Raw genomic sequence first — 22,930 nt, forward strand, 5'->3', positions numbered from 1 at the left:
CATCTAGCAAGAATGGCTACAACTTCAGAATTGCTGGATGCTCCTCCAGATGCAGAAGCAGGACTGCCTGGCTTTTCTGCCTTCTGTGCAGACCTCCACCCACACATACCGGCCAGTATCATTGGCTATCTTCCTCTCATCCCAGCATCTCTAACTGATCCTGCTGTCCTGAAAAAAGAAATGAAATGGCTGATCAAGACATCACATGCACTGGGAGACAAGTATACCATTATCATTGGAGATCAGGCTACATATGAACTCGCAGTTGCCATAAAAGACAAGCACAGAGATGAGTTCTGCAATGTAGTCCTGCTGCTGGGAGGATTTCACCAAGCTCATAACTACATGAAGGCTGTTTGCAAGATCATCAGGGATGCAGGTGCAGAGGGTATTCTTGTTGCAGCTGGTCTGTTTCAGGAAGGGACTGTCAAGAAGATGTTTGGTGAGAAGGCTGAGCACTACCAAACCATGCATGCTCTCAGGATCCTCAGTGATGCCATGTGGCGCTTGTACTGGCAAGCATTTGAGGCATGTGCATCAGACAGAGAAACACAACACTGGCAGTCACAAGTAGAACATGTTGTGAAGATGTTGTTTGAGAAAGACACCACTGCTACTGAGAAGTTAGAGATCATCCAGATGTCACGTCCACAGATATCAATCCTACAAGAACAGATGTTACTTTTCCAGGAATCTCTGCAGTTTTCTGGTCAATCTTTCTGGAGATGTCAGACATTCTCCACAGGTTCATCTACTACCAGCGGGAAGGTTACTGGGCAGGAGATCTCTGTGAATCAGCACGGATGCTACCTTACCTCACTGCAGCAGGACACTACAAATATGAGCAGCAGTCTTTGCGTCTGTATTTGTCTGAGATGAAGAAACTGCCAGAGACAGCCCCTGAGACACATGAAGCACTGATGGCAGGTGCATTTGTTGGAAGGAGGGCAGATGGCAACCACAATGGTGTCTCTCCTGATATGCTTCTGGAGCAAACATATAATGCAGATGCCAAGGAGGCAAGTGGTCTGGATGACATTACACTCAATCGTGCTGCCAGGATGAAGTGGGTCTACACACAACCACTCACTGCAGCTATCTCTGCAGAGCTCAAGTCTACGCTGCACCTCCATTCCTCCAGCCCCCACCATGAATCTGGTTGGAGTCGTGTCAACAGGGATGCAGAGATGGTAGTCAAGGTCATGGCAGCAGTAGAGACCAACCCATTCACTACAGCCACACCATCCCTGATCAATATATATACTGGTGAGTGTGCAGATGCCACAGTCAAGGACAACCTGACAAGTGTGAAAGCAGATGGTTTGAAGGCATTGTCAGAGTCACTGTCCAGTGACCAGAAGAAGACAAGTGTTGTAAAGCTAAACACCTTTCATACACAAAACAGGATGAAACCAAAGAAGTCTGGGAAAACCTCTTCACCTTGCAAGAGCAATGAAGTCACTGCCCTTCTGCGCATGACCCAGATCATTGCCAGTGGTGGAGAACTCAACATTGTTCCCCCATTCCTCTTCCAGGAAGATGGCAGAATGAGTACAGGGACCAAGGCGAGCCTTGTGAAGATCTTGAAAGAGAAAACCAAAGTAAGCAGCATCCCTGATCTGCCCAAAGACTGCCTCAAGACAGCAGTAGTCGTAGATGCCATGTCCGCCATACGACACTGGACTTTCCACAGAGGAGAAGGATTTGGAGTGATCACTGAGCGATACAGGCACCTGCTGCTGAATGATGTGCCTCCTGGCACTGACATCATACACTTCTGTTGTGACAGATACAGTACAACCAGCGGATGAACAACTGGAACCTGGTCTTGGCCCCACTCATCTCTACCTGGGTGGTGGATTCAAAGAAGAGACGAAGAGTGTGGTGCTCACGGCATGGTCTGTTATGGATGTTCCTGCTCTTGAATCAACACAACATGAGGCTGACACTAGGATCTTCCTCCACACTCTCTACAGTGTCCAGAATGAGGGAGTTGACAGAGTTGCCGTATGCCAATGACACCACCATCATTACCACATGTCTGTACTATGGTGCTACGCACCTCAGTGATCTAACAGAGCTGTGGGTGAGAACAGGCCAGAATGTATATACCTGCCCATACATGAAATGGTTGTGGCACTGGGATCTTCACAGTGTTGGGCTATGCCCTTCATCCACAGTCTGAGTGGTAGAGATACCACTAGTTATCCATATTCCACTGGCAAGAGGGCATGGTTCAAGAGCAGCATGAGTCTGGACATACCTGCACTTGAAGAGTTTGGTGAGAACCCCACCGATGCCATAACAGATGACCTCCTCAATCAGGCACGAGACCTCACCATAACTGTATATACATCCAAAGCTGATCACTTTGAGGGTTCTGATCTGGGCAAACTGAGAGCATACAAGTTCCTGAACAACAAATCGACGCTCCTAAAGCTACGACCCCCAAAAGAGAATGCATTTTTGCTGCACCTGAAAAGAACGCACACATCGCCAAGCCATAAATCCCCCCATGCACAGAATTGGGATGGTCTCTGGACAGTTCCGATACCATATACAAAGCCAGCTTGGCCTGTGTCGATGAATAAGACAATCTCATGTGGCTGTCAGAATAAGGCAGTTCCATGCTACAGAGGGTGCCGTTGCCAAGGACTGGCAACCAAATGCAGAACAATGGGTGTGCTGGAACATTACATGACTTGCATAACATAATTGCTCAGTGTCAAACCCCTGACCCTGATGGAACGCTGTTAACCATCTGTCCTTGCTATCATTTTCAAATTGATTGACAGGTATTTAAATGCAATTACTTACATAAATGAATTGACTGGTGTAAGAGAATATTTTAATCCGATCTGTGTATTTAGAGATTCTCAGTCTTTCTTGCATGTTCCTGTGTAACTTCTCAGGAAGACACAGGTCAAGAGGTCTTTTGCCTTTCCTGTGGGGGAGGGGTTTGGGCACATGAGGAGTGGCAAAACAGAGGTGCTTTGTTCCGATGCCTGGTATTGATTAGAGGAAAGGCGGGAATATAGGCCCCTCCTCTTCTAATGTATAGATGTGTTCCTGTCTCCTTTGTCTGGCAGAGTTTGCTTGGGGTCTCATAATGAAATTTGTGAATATACCTTGTGAATTCTCCGGCCGTATTTTCTCTCTCAATAAATATCAGTGTTTGACTAAGGCGCATCCAGCTTCCATTCCTGTCACGAGCATTGGCTCTGCATTGCTGAACAGAAGTTTTCCTCACAACTGGGGGTTAACCAGGGTTTTAGTGGGTGGGTTAGTCATATACATTTTAAAACACAGGTCAATTATACTAAAATCATATTTGAAAAAACACCTTTATTAATTTGAAGAATAAAGTTGAAAGTGTTCCCTTCCAAATTGAAAACCAAATCAAATAGAAAAACTTCACCAGCAGAGAAGAAAGAATGGGATTCATTCTCCCCATCCCCTAAATCTGCCCCACCGCTTTAGCTGCATTGTTAAGGCCTCGTTGTCGCACATCCTCAGTCACAGCAGGGGCAGAAAGTTGACTCCATCTCTGATCAACGTGTAAGTGTCAAACTTTTATCCTATTTAACTACACACATTTTTCATAATTTTTGAAATGTTTTCATTCAAAATGAGAAGTCCTTAACAACTGTTACCATGTTTGACTAGTAGTTGATCAAATCATCTTCTTTTATAATGTTTTCTTTTGGACGAGATTTCATAATTTGCTATTTATTCCAAGGGGGTGTTTCAACATGTAATGAAACTTAATCCACATAAAGAGTGAGAACCAAAGTTAGAATACAATAAATCTACAAACAAATGAATGATACAAACATATTTTTGAAAAAAGGTGTCTGGTTTTGTCTGCGTGATTGAACTATGTGTTTGTATCTCTTTTATATATTTCTCTACATTCTGTGGGTGTTTTTTGTTACACAATAGTAGTCGTACACACAAAAACAAAAGATAGTTGAAGGACAATACGATGCAGTCCATTGTGTTGGACTGAATAGCATTCATAGCAAACTGAGGTTTATACATCGTCAGGCTCCAGTGATCTGAATCAACATGTTTATAAGCTTCTTTTTGCCCCTTTTGAACATGATGGAAACTATTTTGTTATACCATAAACGTTTATTTTTTAATTTAATTTTGATTCTCTTTGTTATAATTATTATTATTTGTTTTGTTTCTAACATGTTCAATAAATTGACTAATAATAATAAAAAACATGTTATTTCATTCATGAAATGTGGGAAGGTCTTATCTATTTATTTTTAACCCATAAGCACCGACATGAAACATATTGTTGTTTTTTTGAGGTTGTACGTAGTTTGGAAATGGAACTACAGTTATTTCAAGTTGTGTTGTTTGTTTGCTTTTAAATTAAAGTTTGGGGCCTTCTGCTGGAACTGCTACCTGCGCGACCCGACCACGGATAAGCGGGAGAAGATGGATGGATCCCATTGACTGCCCAAAGGGTTTGGTCTACCAAGATAACTGAAAGTGCTGTAACTGGCACTAAATTAGCATGTAGTATTGGTACTAAACATGACTGGTAATTACTGTAATACACCCCCACATACATTTTTGGTTGGGTTTTTATTATCATTATTGGTGTTCTTGGACGTGCTTTATCCAAAGGTATTATACGGTCTTTAGATGTGACACACAAAGACGGTACTTGGCTTGACTTTTTTGTTTATCGTCTTATTCGGTTGTTTGCTTTGTATTAGTGATGGAGACCACATTTCTGTTTACTCCTTTTTTTTAATACATATTTGCCTTTTTATCCCATGTCGTTTCACTGGAACCTTTGAGTTTTAATATTTGTTGCATAATAGGTCGTCAGCTTCTGTGATATGTTATAGAACATGTCATTTGACCTCTCATTCTGCCATTTCCATTAAAAAAATATTGTTGCAGCTGTATTAATTCCTCCAATACTAGTAGCACTGAAGTAGAATAGTTTACAACCTGAAATATATTGCATCATCTCACTGCCAAACTTAAATAAAATATATCACATGACAACAAGCACTTCATCAAAATGTATTTGTTGAATTTCCTAATTGAGGTCACATTAACAGATCAGGATTATTTTTAAATAGCCAGTCAGTGATAGCATAGAGTTCTTGAAAAACGCTGTATTTAATTAAACAAAAACAAAAGTTTGAAATATATCCATTCAGCATTTCCAATCAGCATCCAAAAAGTATGTATGCAGTCAATGTATTACAACAAGTTATCATTTATTATAGGTACTACGGTATTATAAGCAGCAGTGCAACCGCAAATGTTATCACTCATTTAATGAAATAATACCGTCATCATTATACATTCAAAAATCATTACAGCAGTGTTGCACAAAATCCTAATTACAAATGCTAAAGAGCTCCTCATGGTTACCCCGTCATAATTTCATCACAACGAGGTCAACACTGTGGGTCATCAAACAAGATTAAAGGGCTATGGTTAAGGTTTGTTGTTAACTGTTCATCTGATTACAGGATAATGGAACATTCTTATGGTCTAAAATGCAGCTTCACATTATATTTAGAACATTAATTGACTACATTGGGTGCTATTGAAATTATAAATAAAAATATCACAGGCTTTTAAATTGCATTTGTTTGTTTGTTACCCATAGTCTTTAGAGTATATTCCTTAGAGCTCATGGACAGAGCTGTGAGGTTCGGGGAGCTTCTGAATATCACAGTTTTGAATCAGACTAAAGTAAAATACTACAAGCTCCTCGTAGTTCTTTTTGGAAATCCGTTCGTTGATCCCATGGAATCTAAAGGAAAATAACAAAATGTAAGGTAACTAAAAAGAAGCAAATACGTTTTCTTTGTTGGATTTCCTCATGCTGTTCTTGCAGGATTTTTTTTTTTTATTACCACAGCTGATGTGTAAACTAGGCTGAAGGTTGGTTCTGTGCATACAATTCTTATATATTTGTTCAAGAGGGAGATTAAGTCTGAACCGTAAAAATTAGGTCACAACATTACATCATAAGGTTGCAACATAAACATGTGACCAACAGCAGAAAGCTCTTTTGTTCAAGTTCAAGTCTAATAGTTTGCCAAGTACAACTCTGTTCAAGCAACTTATAGTGAGAACTAAAGCTGGCTTTTTCAAGACTTTCAATTCAGTGTTGGATAAACTAGATCCTTACCTCTGAGCGTCACCTGGTTTAAACCAGATGGGGGCGAAGCGATAAATGTCATTCGTCAGGTCTTTGAAGTGTCGACTGTCCGTGTTCCCAATACAGATACCTGCACATACAATATTATATCCAAACATTTATGGAATATTTTAGCAAAAACATTTATATACAATTAGATTTTTCTGGATTATTTTACCTGGAGCAACTGTAACTGTTGGAAACATGTCCAGCACTGTCTTCTTAATGATCTGGAAGCCAAAGGACTTTTCATCTGCAGAGCTCACAGGCAGAGGGTCAAACCCATCAACAAGCTCTATCTTCACTCGTTGGTCCCCCACTGTAGATTGGATAAGGTCCAGGACCTAGACAGCAAACATCTCATTTAGCTCAACGTGTTTATGAAGAGACATCAGGAATTCTTAAAGAGGAAAATCAAATGTCTGACTCTACCTCGTTTAATGATTGTGCTGAGTGGATTCGTAGATTTACATACGCTTCAGCGAGGGAAGGGATGATATTCACCTACATAGTGGAAGAGAATTCAGGGTTTGGACAAATGCAAATGTACAATTGAATATCCAGTAAATGACCCTCTATTTGATCTTTAAAAAGTGTACCTTAACTCCAGCATTAAACATGGTGACTGCTGTGGTTGTCCTTACAAAAGCATTAGTGTCTGGTTTTCTTTCAAGTATCCTGTAACATCAAACATGCTAAATGATTCATCTCAATGATCAAAATCATAAGGAGACATGCAGAGTACATTTAATGATGCGATTACCTGCCAAGAAGTGGGGCGAACAGCCACAAATTTGACATCATGAACTTCATTGGGAGCCCGAACTAAAGACAAGATTGAGAAACGGATTAACAACATAAGGAGAGCTAATGTACTATATGTAATGATAAGTAGTTGACCAAGTTGGTTTGTTTGATTGATTGAATGATACATTTATTTCAAACAAGTAAAATAAATAATTACAAAACAAAACAAATGTTGCAGTGCATAGTCATGTAAGAGAAATCAAAAAAATTACATTTACAACAACAACAACATTTACCTTTTGCGCCAGGTGCTCAAATGTTTCGCGTTCAGGCCCATGACCAAATAACCTCGGCATAGGGTTGTCCTCTAGTCTGAGAAAAGAGCATTAGAGTTTAAAATTGTGTTTCTTTATTCAAGGACTGATAATAGTGGGATGTAGTGTGGTCCTGCATGAACACAACGACTAATTTGAATTCATTTTAAGGAAATAAAATGAGCTAAAAGTGTACATTTTAAGGAAACATTCCCTTCACCTTTTGACTGCTGCAGCCAAGATCCCAATAGTGGTCTCACGAGGAGGCATTGAGGAGTGACCAGGGACCATAGACACACTAAGCTTTACAGTCGCTGAACCTTTTTCACTGATTCCAATTCTACAAAACAAATACACACACATCAAACACAGAATGTACAAATGTCAATCAAACGACCTATCCAACAATTTACTGGAGTCATGCAATTGTATGCTATAAGCTTTTGAGTTTGTTGTGATGTCTGCCAAATAGTTTCCTTTTAACATTGAAACGCTGCACACTAAATATCATGTTTACACTAGAGCAGGGGTTCTCGAAGTGCGGCCTGCGGGCCAATGGCGGCCCTCGGAAATATTACTGGCGGCCCGCGATAGTTAATGTGACACGCTGAAATGCATGCGTTATATTTTAATCCTCCATGGTTGTATCTAGTAAGAATTAGAATGGAATTTAAGAATGGTAGAACTGCGCCCCCTGGGTTGTTATTCCTAAATTATGAATGACAGCTTGTGGAAAGTTTGCTAGACTACTGGTTGCATGGCAACTAGGCATCTCGCGAGTTGCGGTAATTGGTTAGTACAATAAAGAAAGGATTTGTTTTGGAATTATTTTGTGTTCCGTTTTTTCTTGGGCGGCCCTCAATCCAATATTGGGTACCTAAATTGGCCCTCACTCATCAAAACTTTGAGAACCCCTGCACTAGAGCATGACAGGTTCTCACAGCGCAGCAGGTCCTTGAAGACCACTGATGACTCCGTCAAGTACAGCCAGGCCCTCGTCCAGGACAAACGAAAGCTGCACACCACGCTGCTTCATTATACGCACTATGTTCAACGCCCCCTTGAAACCACTGACCTGTTAAAATAAAGGATACAAACATTTAGATGTAATAAAGGGGGTTATTAAGGATCACAAGTAGTTTAATGAATATTTAAAGTACTTCTTCATCATGACCAAGACCAATGTAAAATCCTCTGCGTGGAGCATAGCCTTTTTTCAGCAAGTACTCTAGTGCCTGGAGTATACCCTGGAATAAATAAAGCATATTGGTTTAGTCTCCCTGGCACATGAGAAGTACATCAGTATATAATTCAACTATGTTTAATAACAGCACAAAATAACCTTTGTTGTCTCACCATTACAGGGCTCTTGTCGTCTATGGTCCCTCTTCCATAGATGAAGCCATCTATTTCCTGGGCCGAAAATGGTGGCGCCTCCCAGCCATCTGCTTCTGAGGCAGGTACTACATCGATGTGAGCGAGCAGCAGGTAAGGCACCAGGTCATGCTGTGATCCTTGCACCCAAAACAGGTGGCTGTAGTTGGCCACCAATTCATGGTGAACCAAGCTTGAAGAGAAAACTGTTGGGAAAACTGACACAGAATAGTCCAAGTTTAAAGAGGAAACTCCATCTGGTTTAAAATGTAAGGTTGGATTAATATTCAGTTTATTAAAATTGTTATATAATCTAGTTGAGCTCTAGAGTCTGCTAAAAACGCTAAGGATTCTATAAAGCCTGTTTAGAATGAAGGTTATAAAATGGATCTTTAAAAAAATATGCTTTTAGTTTGATCATTGTAAATGTAGGATCCAACATCTTAAGCGCTTTTCCTATATTATGGAATACAAGTTGTGATATCTTGAAATTAAAAAGGAAACAAAACTAAATGTCCTCTTTAAATATTCACAAACCCCTTTTAGACATGTCTTGACTTTTTGCACAATATAACGTTTGGATAATTGTTAATTAGTCAATTATTCACTCACCAAAAATAGTAATGTGCAAGCTTTTTATAATCAATATTGTTTTATAAACTGAATTATATAATTATGAATACATTTGCGGGACTGTAGGTAGGATACGATAAGATAGGGATATTTACTGTTTAATAAGAACCCCGTAAGAAAATGAAAGGCTGTTTAAGTTAAGCTATAAATGTATCTCAGTAGTCTGCTAGCACGTGTAGAGTGATGCACTTTGTAAACCTCGGCCTGAATTGGATTCTAATGTGTGCTGTAAAAAATCATCAGTCATGAGGTTTAGTTAACGTTTTGCTAACGTTAGCTCAAGTTGTTAGCTATAATGAGATCTACATGGTTTGCAGTCTTAGCATCAGCAATAAAAAAAACACTGGAGCATTTTCAAAAAAACACGGTGTAGAACTTTAACGTTGATGACGTCACGTTCTCACATCAGCCTTTTGTTTACCTTTTCGGAGGAGCCGGTCAAACTGAAGCAGCGCCGTGGTGTTGCTCTTCTTCTCTGAGAAAGACACCGTGCGGATCCGGATAGCCTCTGGATAAATTAACATTGATAAAAACGCTAGTTAACGTCCGTCCCAGGTGTCTGCTCCACATTTCCTCCAGCGCTGTCCACACAGGGCAAAGATAATACATAATTCACCGACTTTAGCAAGGGGATATTACCTTTAAAATTAGCAAGAAGCTCCTCTCTCTGGTGGTGGTCTATGACAAGCGAGAGGTTATTCGTCTTTTCCCATCGTGCGAGTTGAAGTCCGACATTAACGTCCAGTGAAAGAGTCCTGATAGATGCTATAGAAAATAACAGCAGTGCAGCTATGAGTAAACTACTAATAACGATCTTTAAAAACTTGAATATTTTAAACTTTTGCCCCGATTCTGTCATGTTGTCTCACTTGTCTGTTATGACGGCGGAAATCGTTCACTGCGACTCTTTGCATGCAGACTGCAACTGAATTAGTTAGTTCAAGTTTATTGAATGAGAGCCACCTGCCGGCGACAATATGACTTACACTTATAATAGTCTTGATTAGAAGTGGATTTTAACATGAAGCCTAAAGATCCCTGCTGCTTTTATATCTGCACGTCATCTTTTTTGACTTTGCTAGGAATCATTTACACCAAAAAGTATGAAGCAAAACATCCTTTATTGAAACATGGTTTAAATGTTTAAAAAATACATACAAGCACAGTAACACTAACTGATTGAAAACTACACAATTTGGGTTAGGAAATAGAAAATAATTTTAGCATTATACTTTATTATTTATAACTTAAAGAACATATTTTAAAGTCTCTGCTGTAGTGTTTATTTTTCCAACTACACTGACAGAGAGCGCTTTGGTATCATCTATGAGCAAAATATATAAAACTCTGAAGCTGGACTTTGAGGTTTGCTCCCATACAGACACACAGTCAATAGTAAAGCAATGTGCTCCCTGAAGAGATCATAGAACCTGATCAACCTGGTTTGAATACCCCCCACAGCCTCACATCTGTATGTCGATGTACAGGATTAAGGAAAGCTTTAAGTTACTCCTGTCCAGAGATAACTGGCGTGTCCTGTGTCTCAGCCTGAAGCACAAGTCCTTCCTGGTCTGGACTGTCCAGTAAGGCAACAAATGGACTAAATGAGTTTTCCTCAACACAAACATAGATTATATAAAGTAGGCAAGCCACAATGAAGAAAAACAAAATCTGTATGTGGATGGGCACAAGGCGGCGCTCCACCTCTCGTCTCTCGATGGTGGTGGGACTTTCTGGGTAAATGTACTGGACGGGTCTCCCTGCTGCACCTTTAATAGGCCTCCGACGAGTGGCACTGTAATACAACAGAGTTATGTGCTATTGAAGAGTGTAAGGGACTATCTATACACTTGAGTATTGCAATATTATTATTTTGTGATCCTATATAGATACTAAAAAATACAGTATGTTTTTTTATGTAATAGTTTACATGCAAAATTGTGCAAGACAGTGGTTAAGATTGCAAAACAAGTGGTTCTATATCATGTTACATTTGATAGGGACTGTGATAAATGCAAATCCAACCGTTTGTTGTTTTGGTGCTTACCAGATCCCTGTGGGTGAGGCTTCCATGTTTAAAAACATCTCCTTTATTGTATCTTTCACAGGCTCTTGAGACGGCTGGAAAAAAACAGAGCAGAATTCAGTGTGAAAGTGGAGCAGAGAAAAAGATAAATGTGTCCCAGACAGCAGAGTCCCACAGAGACAGAGCCAGGTGGAAGTGAAGGAAAAAGGTGATTGTTAATGTAATCAGAAGAGATCCGACACCTAATGGAAAAACGCTATAATAGTGGAAGTATTACGTTTAGTGTGTGTCATTTTCTAGTTGAAGAAACACTGACGTATAAAAGGAGTTACAACAAGCAACGTGTGTTCTTGTAGACAACACATCACCACAATCAAGTGAAATAGAATAACAACAGTAAAATATATCATATGTGCCTTCATTTTCAGTTTAAAAGGGGATTCCTTTGGAGTGTAGTTCTTCATGGTGTGCACGATGGGAGTGTCCGGCTAAAGGAATGAGACGCAACAGGTTATCATTTAGTCGTCTGAAATTCCTGGAACCTCCAGTGAACCTCTCCCAACAACCTTAACCTCCACTAACAGTTGAGCTTAAAGTGTGACTGAACAATGTGAACACTACTGACCCTGTTGAACCGCGACCAATGTTCCTGCACATTGCTCCCATTCAACTCTCTCTCAGTGTTTGGGCAAGAAGAGAGTGACTTCCGCTTCTCCATCTGTTGTTTTAGAGTAAGAGTACATGACTCAATGAGCTCTCTGGCAGTGATTACTCACAACGAACAAATTATGTGTTTAAAACATTAACTTTCCTCTTGAACCATTTCAGTGATGCTGAAGGACTGCTGAGGGGAGATTGCTGAGCCACCATTGGACACGGCTGAATGTGTTCCAGATGGAAACTGCAAGGAGGTTACAATAATGTTATAAAATGTTAAAAAAAAAACTAAAAGAGGTATCTTTCATAACACAATCTATACACCGGTGAGAAGCTCTTCATTGTAAACCAAAAACATATCCCATTGGTGGCTTGAGGACACAATAAAGTTACAGTCTCAGCAAGGAATGCAGAGAATTTTAAATCCACAAAAGAGGTGAAACAAGACCAGCCTACCCCTGATCCTAATCCCGCGCGTTGATCTACAGACGATGCTTTAGTAATTCCTACGGGAATCTGCTGGGATGATTTGATCACATTCCGCGAATTCCTCTTGGGAATAGGTTCCCATTTCCTAGTAGCATGAGGCCGCTACAAAGGGTCAACCCGACACACAAAACACATCAGTGTATCTGGAGAATTCAGTTTTACAGAATGATGTGCAACAGTGTGAACATCTGTAGTATTTACCATCCTTGATGAGAGTAAAAAGCACTGCGGGTAAACAAAATCACCTTTCTGAAAACACAACACCGACACTCAAAATGTGAATGCTCATTCCAAATAACAAGTTTACAGTTACAATCCATAACCACTAAGGGGCACTGTAGGGAAAGTATTAAAGGTAGTCTCAGCTACAAGATTTCAGAAAATAAAAAAAACTACTATACCCTAACAGAGGAACTCTAAATCATTAAACCTATATAAGTAACCTTCCTACAATTGTTCTCACCTGGCTACTCCCTTGTTGTGCTTGGTTTGACAGTTCATCGATTTCTTCTTTTGCTCCTTCTGAACCTGTGTATGCCACTGACAAATAATAGAAAGCATATATTAAATGATACCAAATGTACAAATCCAGTCAAAAATGTACAACATTTATAGTCATACCTGACTCTCCATCCTCTTGTTCTCCTTGTTCTCCTTGTTCCTCCTCGTCTTCACTGTCAGAGTACAATACACCTTTCTCTACTCTGTTTACATGGCCTTGTCCTTCAGACTGTTGCAGTCTCCTGAGCTTATTCTCATACAAGGCTCTAGTGGAGGCTAGTATAGACAAACAATATTATAACAATTAGGTTTTTTTTTTAAGTCAGGGACAGACAGACCGAGTGAATAATAAATAAAATGTTCACAACAGTGCAAACTCACCGACTATGGGCCCAGCTTTAACCCCATGTTTAAGCAGTGCAGCCTTGAGGTCATCATCAGTTAAGCAACTCTGGACCAGAATCTCTGCATCCTCCTCTTTGTCCTAACAAAACACATTTGACCGAATTACCTGAATGCCGTTTGAGACAGGACAAAGGCTGCAGCTTAAATGCCAGCAGTTTCCAGGTGTCGGATGTAGAGCATCCAGTTCACAAAACTGTTCAAGATTCATCGAATGTAGGTCCTGTACGACCTGTAGCTCCTTAGAGAATATATACCTATTTAAAACAGAACATGTTTAAATAGTGAACACTATTGTAAAAGTGCTAGAGGCCACGGTATCTGAGAGGGCCTGTATTATTATTATTAGATAGTGGCTTATCACATAACTATGATAACTGCAATGATCGGCTGTAAAGCACTCTCTTTGTCACAGTTCCCCATGACAAGGTTTGAATCAGCAGTGCTTCAAGTCATCATTATTGTTATTATCGATTCATCTGCCAATATTTTTAATTGAATATAGTTTGGTCTCTGTAATGTCACTATTAATTATTGAAGAATGCCCATCCAAGTTTCACAGAGCACAGGCTGACATCATCAAATTGCTTTTTTTGCCTGTTCAACATAGGCAGCAAAAACCCCAAAGATACTCATATTTACTTTCAATAATGAGAATAATGAGTTAAACTACTTATTGGATATGAAAGTAGTTGCCAATTTACTTTATTGGCTAATCGATTAATTGACTCAGTTCAGGTGGAAATATCAGCATCGGTTTACAAGTGTATGGGGGGGTTTAAATGTGGAACTCTACTATGACTTTACAATATCTTATAAAAGGGGATATTGTTAAATAAACGTAACTTAGTATGCCCAAACAGAAAGTTCCTCTGCCCCACAACACAGAGCAGAAACAACTTCCAGGCTTCAAGTGCATGTGCTCTCATTGGCACACATAATTGAGTGTGACAGGTGTAGTGAGCACATGCACACGACTCTGTTGAAAGAAGCCAACGTCTCAAACGTCTCGTGTAAATCTATACCAACTATACAGCTGAGGGCTCAGTGGTCAAAGACCTAAAATGCTACAGCAAGCTGAGAGGAGTGTTTGGTAGCAGTGACCCAGATCTTCCCCTCCCCCCCCTTACACCTGCTGACCATTGGTTTACTTCAGTTCGCACAAATGATTGCTATGAACCTGAACATCTCCTCATAATCAAGTAAAGTTGATGGTGTCACTGAATGCAGCATTGTTGACAAATATAGTGCAACATTGGCTATTTATTATGATGCACCGAAGCACTTTTCTGGGGAAAGCTTCTCAGATTTAGGAAAACGATATTCTGTTACTTCACTGGACTCCAGCTGTGTAATGTAACTAAGTGCATTTAATCAAGTACTGTAATTAACTACACAATGTAGGTACTTGAACCTTACTTGAGTATTTTCACATTATACTACTTTATACTTTTACTCCACAACATTGTGTTGGCAAATGTTGTACTTTTTACTCAACTATTAATTTCACATATTACTATTAACTAAGATGTAGGTTATTAATAGAACAATTAAATCAACACATACATTATCATACATTATGATAGGCTAAACTAACCAGTAGTGTACAAAGTAATTCAAATAAACCCCACCTGTTCAAGAAGTGATGAATCATTTTAATACTTTTTTTTTATATAATATCTTTTTTTTTTAATGTGCCTTTCTACTTTTACTTGTGGTGCTCAAAGCATATTTTGATGCCAATACATTTGCTTAATTGCAGGACTTTTACTTGTAACTGAATATTTGTACACAGTTTGATCGCTACTTTTACTTAGGTAAATAATCTGAGTACTTCTTCCACCTCTGCTGGTCACACAAATTGACCAATGAAATGTAGTACTTTCATCATGTTAAATCCAAAATGTAGGACGTAATTTGCAAACAAATTTGGCGATTTTATTTTTATTTTACGAATATGCTGACGCAAAACATGAAAGGTTTTAATAAACTCACTGCCAAATCCTTTTCTTGATCCTCATCGTCGCTAGAAAAATCCCCTGCGTTTTTCTGAGCGATGTGTTTTGAGTGCAAGTCCACATAAATCTCCTTTCTGCTCTTGGTGGGTGGCAACACGACATTGTGGGCAACGAGATCTGACTTCAGTCTGGATTTAGAGAAGTGAGCTGGGTCCTCCATAAACAGAGACATGTCACAACGACTAGTCGAAGCGGAAAATATAAAACTGTGATACTTAGCTGTTCTTTATACTTGTATAAAAACCTCCTTTAAGTCAGATGAACTAGCTGCTCGGGAAAGCCTCTGCTGTGGTCTGGGAATCACACTGACTGATCTGAGAACAGCCGCAAGTGACTATTTGATTGACAGCTAAAAGCTAAGCTACATTCCTTTACTGATGGAGTACACAAGCATGGCAAGCTAACATGTTACATGTTACATGCTAATGTTTTTAGCTAACTAGCTTTGAATTATTTTACATTTTAATTAAAAGTAGGACCTTCTTATTGCATGAAGATACACTTTAAAATATACTATAAAACTGATAAGGCATGTTGGCTTTGGTGAGTTTTTTTTTTTAGTTGTTATTTAAGCTGGTAGTATTAGTGACATTAGCTAGCTTGCAAACTGCATCCAGTTTGGAAGTTTGGGGCTGTCAATTAAAAAATGTACTCCTGTTTCTATTTTTAAATTATGCTATCAGACTTTAAAGTAGGAACAAATAACATGTGTACATGGATGTGAGTTTCATACTTTTAATAAGTTGCTTACATTCTCAAACATAAAATACTCTAAAAACCTGATCCTTACCAGTTTACCATTCAATCCGAACACTAAATGTCCCAATTGTATTACCTAGTATATTCAAGTGTCTAATTCATTAACAAATATTTGTATTATTTACACATGGGTCTATTCAATGTTTGCCTTTTCTATTCAATGAATCCTATGACAACATGTATTTAGGGAGAGAAAACACCTTTTTGAAACCACACACGTTCAAAGTAGTTAAAAAATGATTTTACAGTGGAAGTAACTCCAGCCACACCAATGCAATTTCATTAATTATATACCTTTAATGTCTAGATTTGATCTGGGCTTTCGTCGCTTTCGGTGTCTCTCTGGTGCATGCTGCTTCTGCTGCATCTTTACTGGAGGGATGCATCCACATAGAACATGTAGAAGTGATGAGTACTTCCTTTCCTAACATCTGTTAACAGATACAAAAACAAGACACTTGTTCAGGTTATTGTCTGTAAAGGAGGGCGTGCCAAAATGCTTTCCCCCCCCAACCAAACAACTACAGCAGGCATCTGTTCCCACTAATGCAGGATTATCTGAAAAACTTGCTGTAGAAATCAAAATATCAGTGGTCAAAATACAACTCAGTGAACTTGAGTCCTGGAACAGGCTTCTGGTGCTTTGAGAGATCTTATCATTATGAAATAAGTGAAATCCCCTGGTATTTTGGAATGAAAACCTGAGTCATGGTAAGCAATGCCAGATGTCTATATAAAAAAACATGATTATAGAACCTGTTTGAACAACCGTGCAGAGTAAAACCTAACAACCGATACCCCCCTAACATCTGGTACTGAAGTAGAGCTGATTCACTGGCAGTTATCCTGCTTCATTAAACAGGTTCTTGATTTTTGGGAGTTGGTGCTACAAATAATATTAAACAATGGGGAGGCTTTTAAAGCAAATTGTCCCTTCTTGTTTTGCTTCAGGTGATGCAAAAAAACACAAAACAAATAGAAATAATAAAAAATAAAAAAAACACAAGATGTTCTCCCAGGATTGTGTTTCTTGAAAAGCACTTTATGCAAGTCAAAACATAACCAGATGAAGTTAAATGTATCCCCTGAGAAATAGATAGATTGTTTTGTTTGTCTCTTGCTAAAACTACAAAATGACTAAACTATATTTAATGAGATGCCTCTTCCATCTCGCTCATTTCTGCCTTGAAATATGAAATGACAAGTCAGCAGGTGTCTACATCGCATTGCAGTGATATTTGTGTTTGTGTTGAGCAGACTTGATCTCCTGCTGAGCTGTTTACTGTTGACAACATGATCTGTACCATTTTTAGATAGAATCAACACATTGTGATAGGAGAAAAACAACATTGGTTCTCAGTAGTTGACTCCAGAGACAGGAGGGGATTGAAATTGTGCTTTTATTGATGTATAAGAAAAATAATAATTGTATTTGATACTTTTTCGAGCTATTTTGCAGGGCCACATATTTCATAATGATATACAGTGTTGTAGCTTCAATGATTTAATTTAGAGCAGGTATGTTAAAAGTTCTCTGTGAAGTTGTTGACCTATAGTAGTGATATAGAGTTGTTTTTATATAAGTGGGTTCCCTTTTACTTGTGCTTGTGCAAAGAGATGCACATGTACAACAAGTCTTGTCTGTGGTTTCACACTATAGCAGTCATCAACAGGTGCTGTGTTTTATGTATTTTGTCATGCTTCTTCGTTGGTCTGTAAACATGTTTTACTGTTATGTATTTGAACATATCAAAGCACGAAAAAACATATACAGTAGATTTAAGTTAGGATTGAAGCATTTCACATTAAGACACTTTCATTGATTGTGTTAAAAGGCATACAAAAGGTTTACGATTATACTAGAAGTCTAATTGAAATACCTTCTAGTTTAAAGTCAAGAGACATTCGACAGTTATTGAGGTCAGAAGCCTGAATGCTGTTGGAATCCTTTTGTAAAGTCCACTTGCCAGGGAGGGGGTAGGAGCCATTAGAGGCCACATTTGGAGGTCTTTATACAAGAGCAGTGATGGCTCAGCTGGTTAAAGTGCACACCATGGACCAATGATGATACAGTTTAAAAGTATAGTCTTGTTTCCTCCACTTCTGGCTTCCATCAAAGAAGAGAAATAAACATATTTTAATCATAATAATTATTGAATAGTAAGCTCTAGCACTAAGTCAACCCAATAGTACTAGAGTTGTACAGATTTTAAATTCGTAAATGTTATTTTATTTGAATAAAATGTAAGTGATATTGCTACAGCTCGACATGTTATTTTAGTATGTTCAGGTTTGCAAAGCTCTATTAGACAGTATATTTGTTTAACTCAAAGTAACTATGTTGAATGAACCAGACAGGGTATCATTTCTTTATTCTTGATACCTCCTGCAATTCCACTTGCGAGATGCAAAGAAAGATTAATTATTTAGAGGCTCTTGGCTACAGTTTTATTTGACTATTTTAGATGCTATAAAAAGCTGGCCTGTCTAGATGGCACAGAAGCTCACTTTGATACATATTGATGATAATTGCTTTTCTTATGTTTGGATTCAGTTTTTCATTGACTAGTTTGAACAGTGATAAATAACATTTGCAAATAGTGGAGAATTATATTCAAATATTGTCAAAAAAATCTTCAGAGCAGTTCTTTGGGTGACTATCCAGTGTGTATCCAATGGCTTTGAACCCTACATGAAATGTTAGAACAAACTCACATAGGAATAGAAAGCCATAAGACACAGTTGTGGTTCAATTTGAAGACAAAAATACAAAATCAGTGCCTGATGCAGTTGGAAAAAGGCTGAAAGCTTGATAACACAAAGAGGGGGAAAGGAAAGGGCCAAGCTGCAGAAAACATTCACAATTTAAAACTCACATAGGCATGCATAATTAACCAAAGGAACTGTAAATATTCATCAGAGGCCTGGGGGAATATAATGAAACTGTCTTGTTAGTCTTCAGACGGAAGAAATTGTATTTTTTATAGCACGAACTCAAATAAACGGACCCCTACTCAATCCTTGAATCTTACAGAAATACCCTGCCAGCTATTCAATACCGCTGGGGGATTTACAGAATAATCTTTGATTAAAAATGCAGTTTTCGATCAATGTCCACAGGGAAAAGGTGCAATGTTAATCAAAAGGATTCTGTTTCTGAATTCAGAGCAGATTACATAAAGTATTTCTATACTCTGCAGAAACCCTCTGCCCATTTCTACAAGCACAAAGAAGATCATTACATCAGCATTTTGATTCAACCACTGGGCAAAGATAGCAGTTTTTTATTATTAATGAACAACATATTTTGTGCACATATAAAGTTAATGTTCTCTATGCAGTGGCTCTTTCGCCTATGTAATCAAAGCCGTCATACTGATTAGGCACGCATAATTTATGCATAGAAACCCTACTAATATGCTTGATTGATTTCATTATAAGTTCAATTATATTCCTATGACTCTTTAACCTTTTAAGAAGGCAATGCAATGTTCTAATATTGGACTCAAACACCGGACTGTTTACAACTATTTGGAGCACTAAACAGTAGAAATGGCTTTGGACCATTTTCAACCCCTGAGTGAGCAGAGACTCAGCGCTGGAGCTATGCAGGCCAAATCTGCTCACCCAGATGTCTGCTCAGAAAACAGTAGCCTTTATAAAAACATGAGCAAACCTTGTGGAGAGAGGAAACGCGCTACGATAGAGGACAGAGGAGGCATTTGTTGACATTGTATCAAGTGCAACGCTGAGATATTTGAGGCACAGAGGGGCCAGGTATTTGTCCGTCAGAATTTCTTGTGCTTTTGCTGTCTCCAAGTCAAACAACAAAAGCCCCATTGAGACAGCCTCCCTTTTTTTTTTTCTCTGAACAAGCACACAAAGCTTCCTGTACTAGACTGCAACTGTCCAGTACTGAGAACCACTTCTAGTCTTACTTGTATGCACCTGTTCAAGAGCAAAGGAGTATATAAACACTTTGTGGGAAAGTTTCACATATTTGAGCTTTCCCTTACATTTGTCTTTTTCCATTTGAATGCCGGATGCCCTAACAATAAACGTCTTACTTTGTTCTTAAGAGAACCAAATCAAGCCAATGGTGGTTTATACACTTTAGTCAGCCTGAAAAAACATTGAGTTGTTAACACACGATTAAGATTCATGATTAATGGTCTCACATTTGCTATCCACGTGACCTCTGACGGAGAACATTAACTTCAGATAAAGGGAAAGTGTTTACTTGATTAGCCTTTTTCCAGGGTCGAAGAAAAAAACCGTTGCCACTGAGCTCCAGGGAGCCTGTTCTCATGCATGTCCCAGCATAAATGAGTAGAGCCACTGTGTCAGACTCAGTCCAGACAAGAAGGTGAATCTCAGCCACAGGGAGGATTATCTCTAATCCCTAGACATCGTACATGGTCCCTCTCTCGCCTGCTGGGAGGCAGTTCGGGGAATCGTCTGTGTCCAGATGTTTTTGATTGGATTTAGATATTTGTTATATTTTAAAACATTCCTCTGTTCTTTTGAGCAATGTAGAAATGTTTAATAAGATCTAAATGCAAAGCTATAACAACACGACAAATGACTAATTGACATTTAGAACTAGTCTTGAATATAAAGATAAAAGGGTGGCACCTGATTTCTTATCCTTGCAGTACTCTTTTTCCTATATTAGAAACACAACTTACCTCCTTCCACAAGATGAACCAAACACATTGAAATACTGCATACAACACATGAAAGCCCCAGAGTATCAGTACATCAGTGCCCCACTGTCATTCTTTACAAGAAAACTGCTATTTTGCCCGGCACACTTTACATTTCAGAGAGTAGCGGTGACGTGCATTTAGTGCCGGATACATTCTTATGCTATAATTCTGACTCTTACCTCTTTTTCCCTCGGCTGCATCCCTCGCTGGAACGAGTATATGGCATCCCCTCAGCCTAATACTGTATGGAGAGACAATGGGTAGTGGGGGGGGGAGGAGTTACTATGTGAGCAGGAGCGAGAGTGTGGAGACAGGGGGAGTAAAAGCAGAATGAAAACTGTGAGAGGATAGAGAGGAGAGAAAGAGAGAGGCGAAAGGGGGCTCCGAAGGGAGATCACTCGCTCACAATACTCTCAATCCACAAACCTGACGAAACGTTACATGAATGGCAATTCTTGAACCCCCCCGCCCCCCCCCCCCCGCTCCTCAGATGCGATGTCAGAGAAAACAGCAACTTGAAATCCCTCTTCACATGGGAAATGTAAGGAAAAACAAGAGACTGTGAGAGAATGGGTCCTGATTTTAAACAAGTCTCCCTTCTTTGGCTTTCTCTGAATGAGTTCTTAAGATTTCATGTTGGCAGAGTGCCCATGAGTCCTGGATGGAAAAGGATAAAAGAGGGGCTGAGGTAGGGGGGCTGTCTATTGTGTTTGTTCCCTTCCTTTCAGTCCTGGCACTCTAGTTGATCTTTGCAGCCAGTTGCTGAATATTCCAGTCACTTATCCCTCAGTTGTGTACAGAAGCTCTGGTTTAAAAAAAAAAAATACATTTCATCTGTATTGATTATGCTTTCTCACACAGATGTCTAACTAAAAGACCCAGGACCGAAAAACTAACCAAATGGGGGGGGGGTGGGGGGCTTCAAGTCCACACTGATCTGCAGATCCTGGTGTTTTCACAGTCATTTTAGTTTGGGCCTCTTTTCTTTGTCTCCCTTACAGTCCGTCACTCGTGGAGGGAGAATCCAGCTCTGCCTGGTGAATCTAGGATGAAGACAGCAGGTGCTGTTGCCCCTCTCTGAGCCACATTCACTCCCAGCTCTCTCCCCCTCCATCCGTTTCCTCTGCTTATCCCCCCTCCTCCCCCTGTTAATGTGAGGAGGGGGGATAGATAGGGAGAATGAGCTACTGTATAATGAAAGATACCGTTTGTTGAAGGTTTTAACCAGTGATGTGTTAATAACGTCCTCCTGATTAGAATGGCTGATCAGCTGTGTGACACAGAGCAAAGGAGAACATGAGGGTGCAAAGGATTAATGCAACTGCATCCCTTGTCAGTCACCACTGTGCTTCTCACCGCTGCTTGTGCTGCATCAGTGCCGCAAGAGAAGCCTTGTTTTCACTCACAGTCCACCCTCCTCCTCCTTTCCCCACAAACCCCTTCCTACCCTCTCTCCCTCTTCCTCTTGCTTTCCCTCAAATAGACACACAGGCTGAGTTCATTACTATTCACCAGGTTTCACTAAGACACGCATCGTTGCTCTGCTCTCTTCAACTGTGGTGAGAGAGGCGGAGGGAGAGAGAGTACAGGGGAGAGGTAGAACAAGGTTAAAGCAAGAGACATCTTATGATCGAAAAGAATAATTCACCATTGTGTATCCTGTGTGCGAAAATGTGTACAAACATTTGACCAGACAGCTGCATGCATGAGTTGTTCTCTCTTCTGGAGAACAAGGCCAGTGCAGTCCTCAATGCAGACATCTGCTTTCCTCTGAGGGCTTTTGAATTCATCACTTGCCATCGTGAAATCCTCCGTGGTCGTCAACTCTATCACAACATTCAAGTTATTATCTGTGCTGATACTGACAAGCATTTCATCCATGAAAATAGGCACTATGGTGGATTTCTATTCCTGTGTTGGCTGAGCTTTCTATACTCATCCATTTCAGAAAAAAACGACTTTAATATGAAACTAATCCTTTGTTATGCTATATTTTACTTTACCTGAGTCAGCCGTTCTCAGAAGATTACATTGAATCCTTGAATCATAGCAAAATCCTACAGGAGGAGGAACTGCTGCAAGGGTAACCTCCACATCAAACCCCACTGCAGTCA

The 22,930-nt window shown here is 39.5% G+C and overlaps 2 protein-coding genes across 2 annotated transcripts; both read right to left on the reverse strand.

Moving 5' to 3' along the window:
- Nucleotides 1–5,227: 5,227 nt before the first annotated feature.
- pm20d1.2 (peptidase M20 domain containing 1, tandem duplicate 2) lies at nt 5,228–10,190 on the reverse strand. The gene is made up of 13 exons (XM_034087633.2): nt 9,895–10,190; nt 9,677–9,763; nt 8,605–8,840; nt 8,409–8,495; nt 8,190–8,323; nt 7,469–7,588; nt 7,231–7,306; nt 6,951–7,012; nt 6,787–6,865; nt 6,620–6,691; nt 6,366–6,531; nt 6,179–6,278; nt 5,228–5,797 (listed from the first exon to the last, which is right to left on the reverse strand). The coding sequence occupies exons 1-13, from the start codon at nt 10,112–10,114 to the stop codon at nt 5,668–5,670; spliced, it is 1,569 nt and encodes a 522-aa protein (XP_033943524.1). The 5' UTR covers nt 10,115–10,190; the 3' UTR covers nt 5,228–5,667.
- An 89-nt stretch (nt 10,191–10,279) lies between these two features.
- Nucleotides 10,280–15,719, reverse strand: lemd1 (LEM domain containing 1). The gene is made up of 11 exons (XM_034087634.2): nt 15,326–15,719; nt 13,310–13,412; nt 13,049–13,204; nt 12,891–12,967; nt 12,629–12,676; nt 12,395–12,529; nt 12,093–12,182; nt 11,907–11,999; nt 11,698–11,769; nt 11,303–11,376; nt 10,280–11,050 (listed from the first exon to the last, which is right to left on the reverse strand). The coding sequence occupies exons 1-11, from the start codon at nt 15,518–15,520 to the stop codon at nt 10,762–10,764; spliced, it is 1,332 nt and encodes a 443-aa protein (XP_033943525.1). The 5' UTR covers nt 15,521–15,719; the 3' UTR covers nt 10,280–10,761.
- Nucleotides 15,720–22,930: the final 7,211 nt, after the last annotated feature.

This window comes from Pseudochaenichthys georgianus, chromosome 7, assembly GCF_902827115.2.
Source record: "Pseudochaenichthys georgianus chromosome 7, fPseGeo1.2, whole genome shotgun sequence".
NCBI lineage: Eukaryota > Metazoa > Chordata > Actinopteri > Perciformes > Channichthyidae > Pseudochaenichthys > Pseudochaenichthys georgianus.

Excerpts from the sequence above, each read along its gene's own strand:
- pm20d1.2 (XM_034087633.2), bottom strand. The coding sequence starts at position 10,114 with ATGACAGAATCGGGGCAAAAGTTTAAAATATTCAAGTTTTTAAAGATC. Across the intron at positions 6,866-6,950 it reads TTCGCCCCACTTCTTGGCAG|GATACTTGAAAGAAAACCAG; the intron begins GTAATCGCATCA and ends TTGATGTTACAG. Across the intron at positions 5,798-6,178 it reads AAACCAGGTGACGCTCAGAG|ATTCCATGGGATCAACGAAC; the intron begins GTAAGGATCTAG and ends ATTTTCCTTTAG.
- lemd1 (XM_034087634.2), bottom strand. The coding sequence starts at position 15,520 with ATGTCTCTGTTTATGGAGGACCCAGCTCACTTCTCTAAATCCAGACTG. Across the intron at positions 12,968-13,048 it reads ACAAGAGGATGGAGAGTCAG|TGGCATACACAGGTTCAGAA; the intron begins GTATGACTATAA and ends ATTATTTGTCAG. Across the intron at positions 12,000-12,092 it reads TCACTGAAATGGTTCAAGAG|ATGGAGAAGCGGAAGTCACT; the intron begins GAAAGTTAATGT and ends CTAAAACAACAG.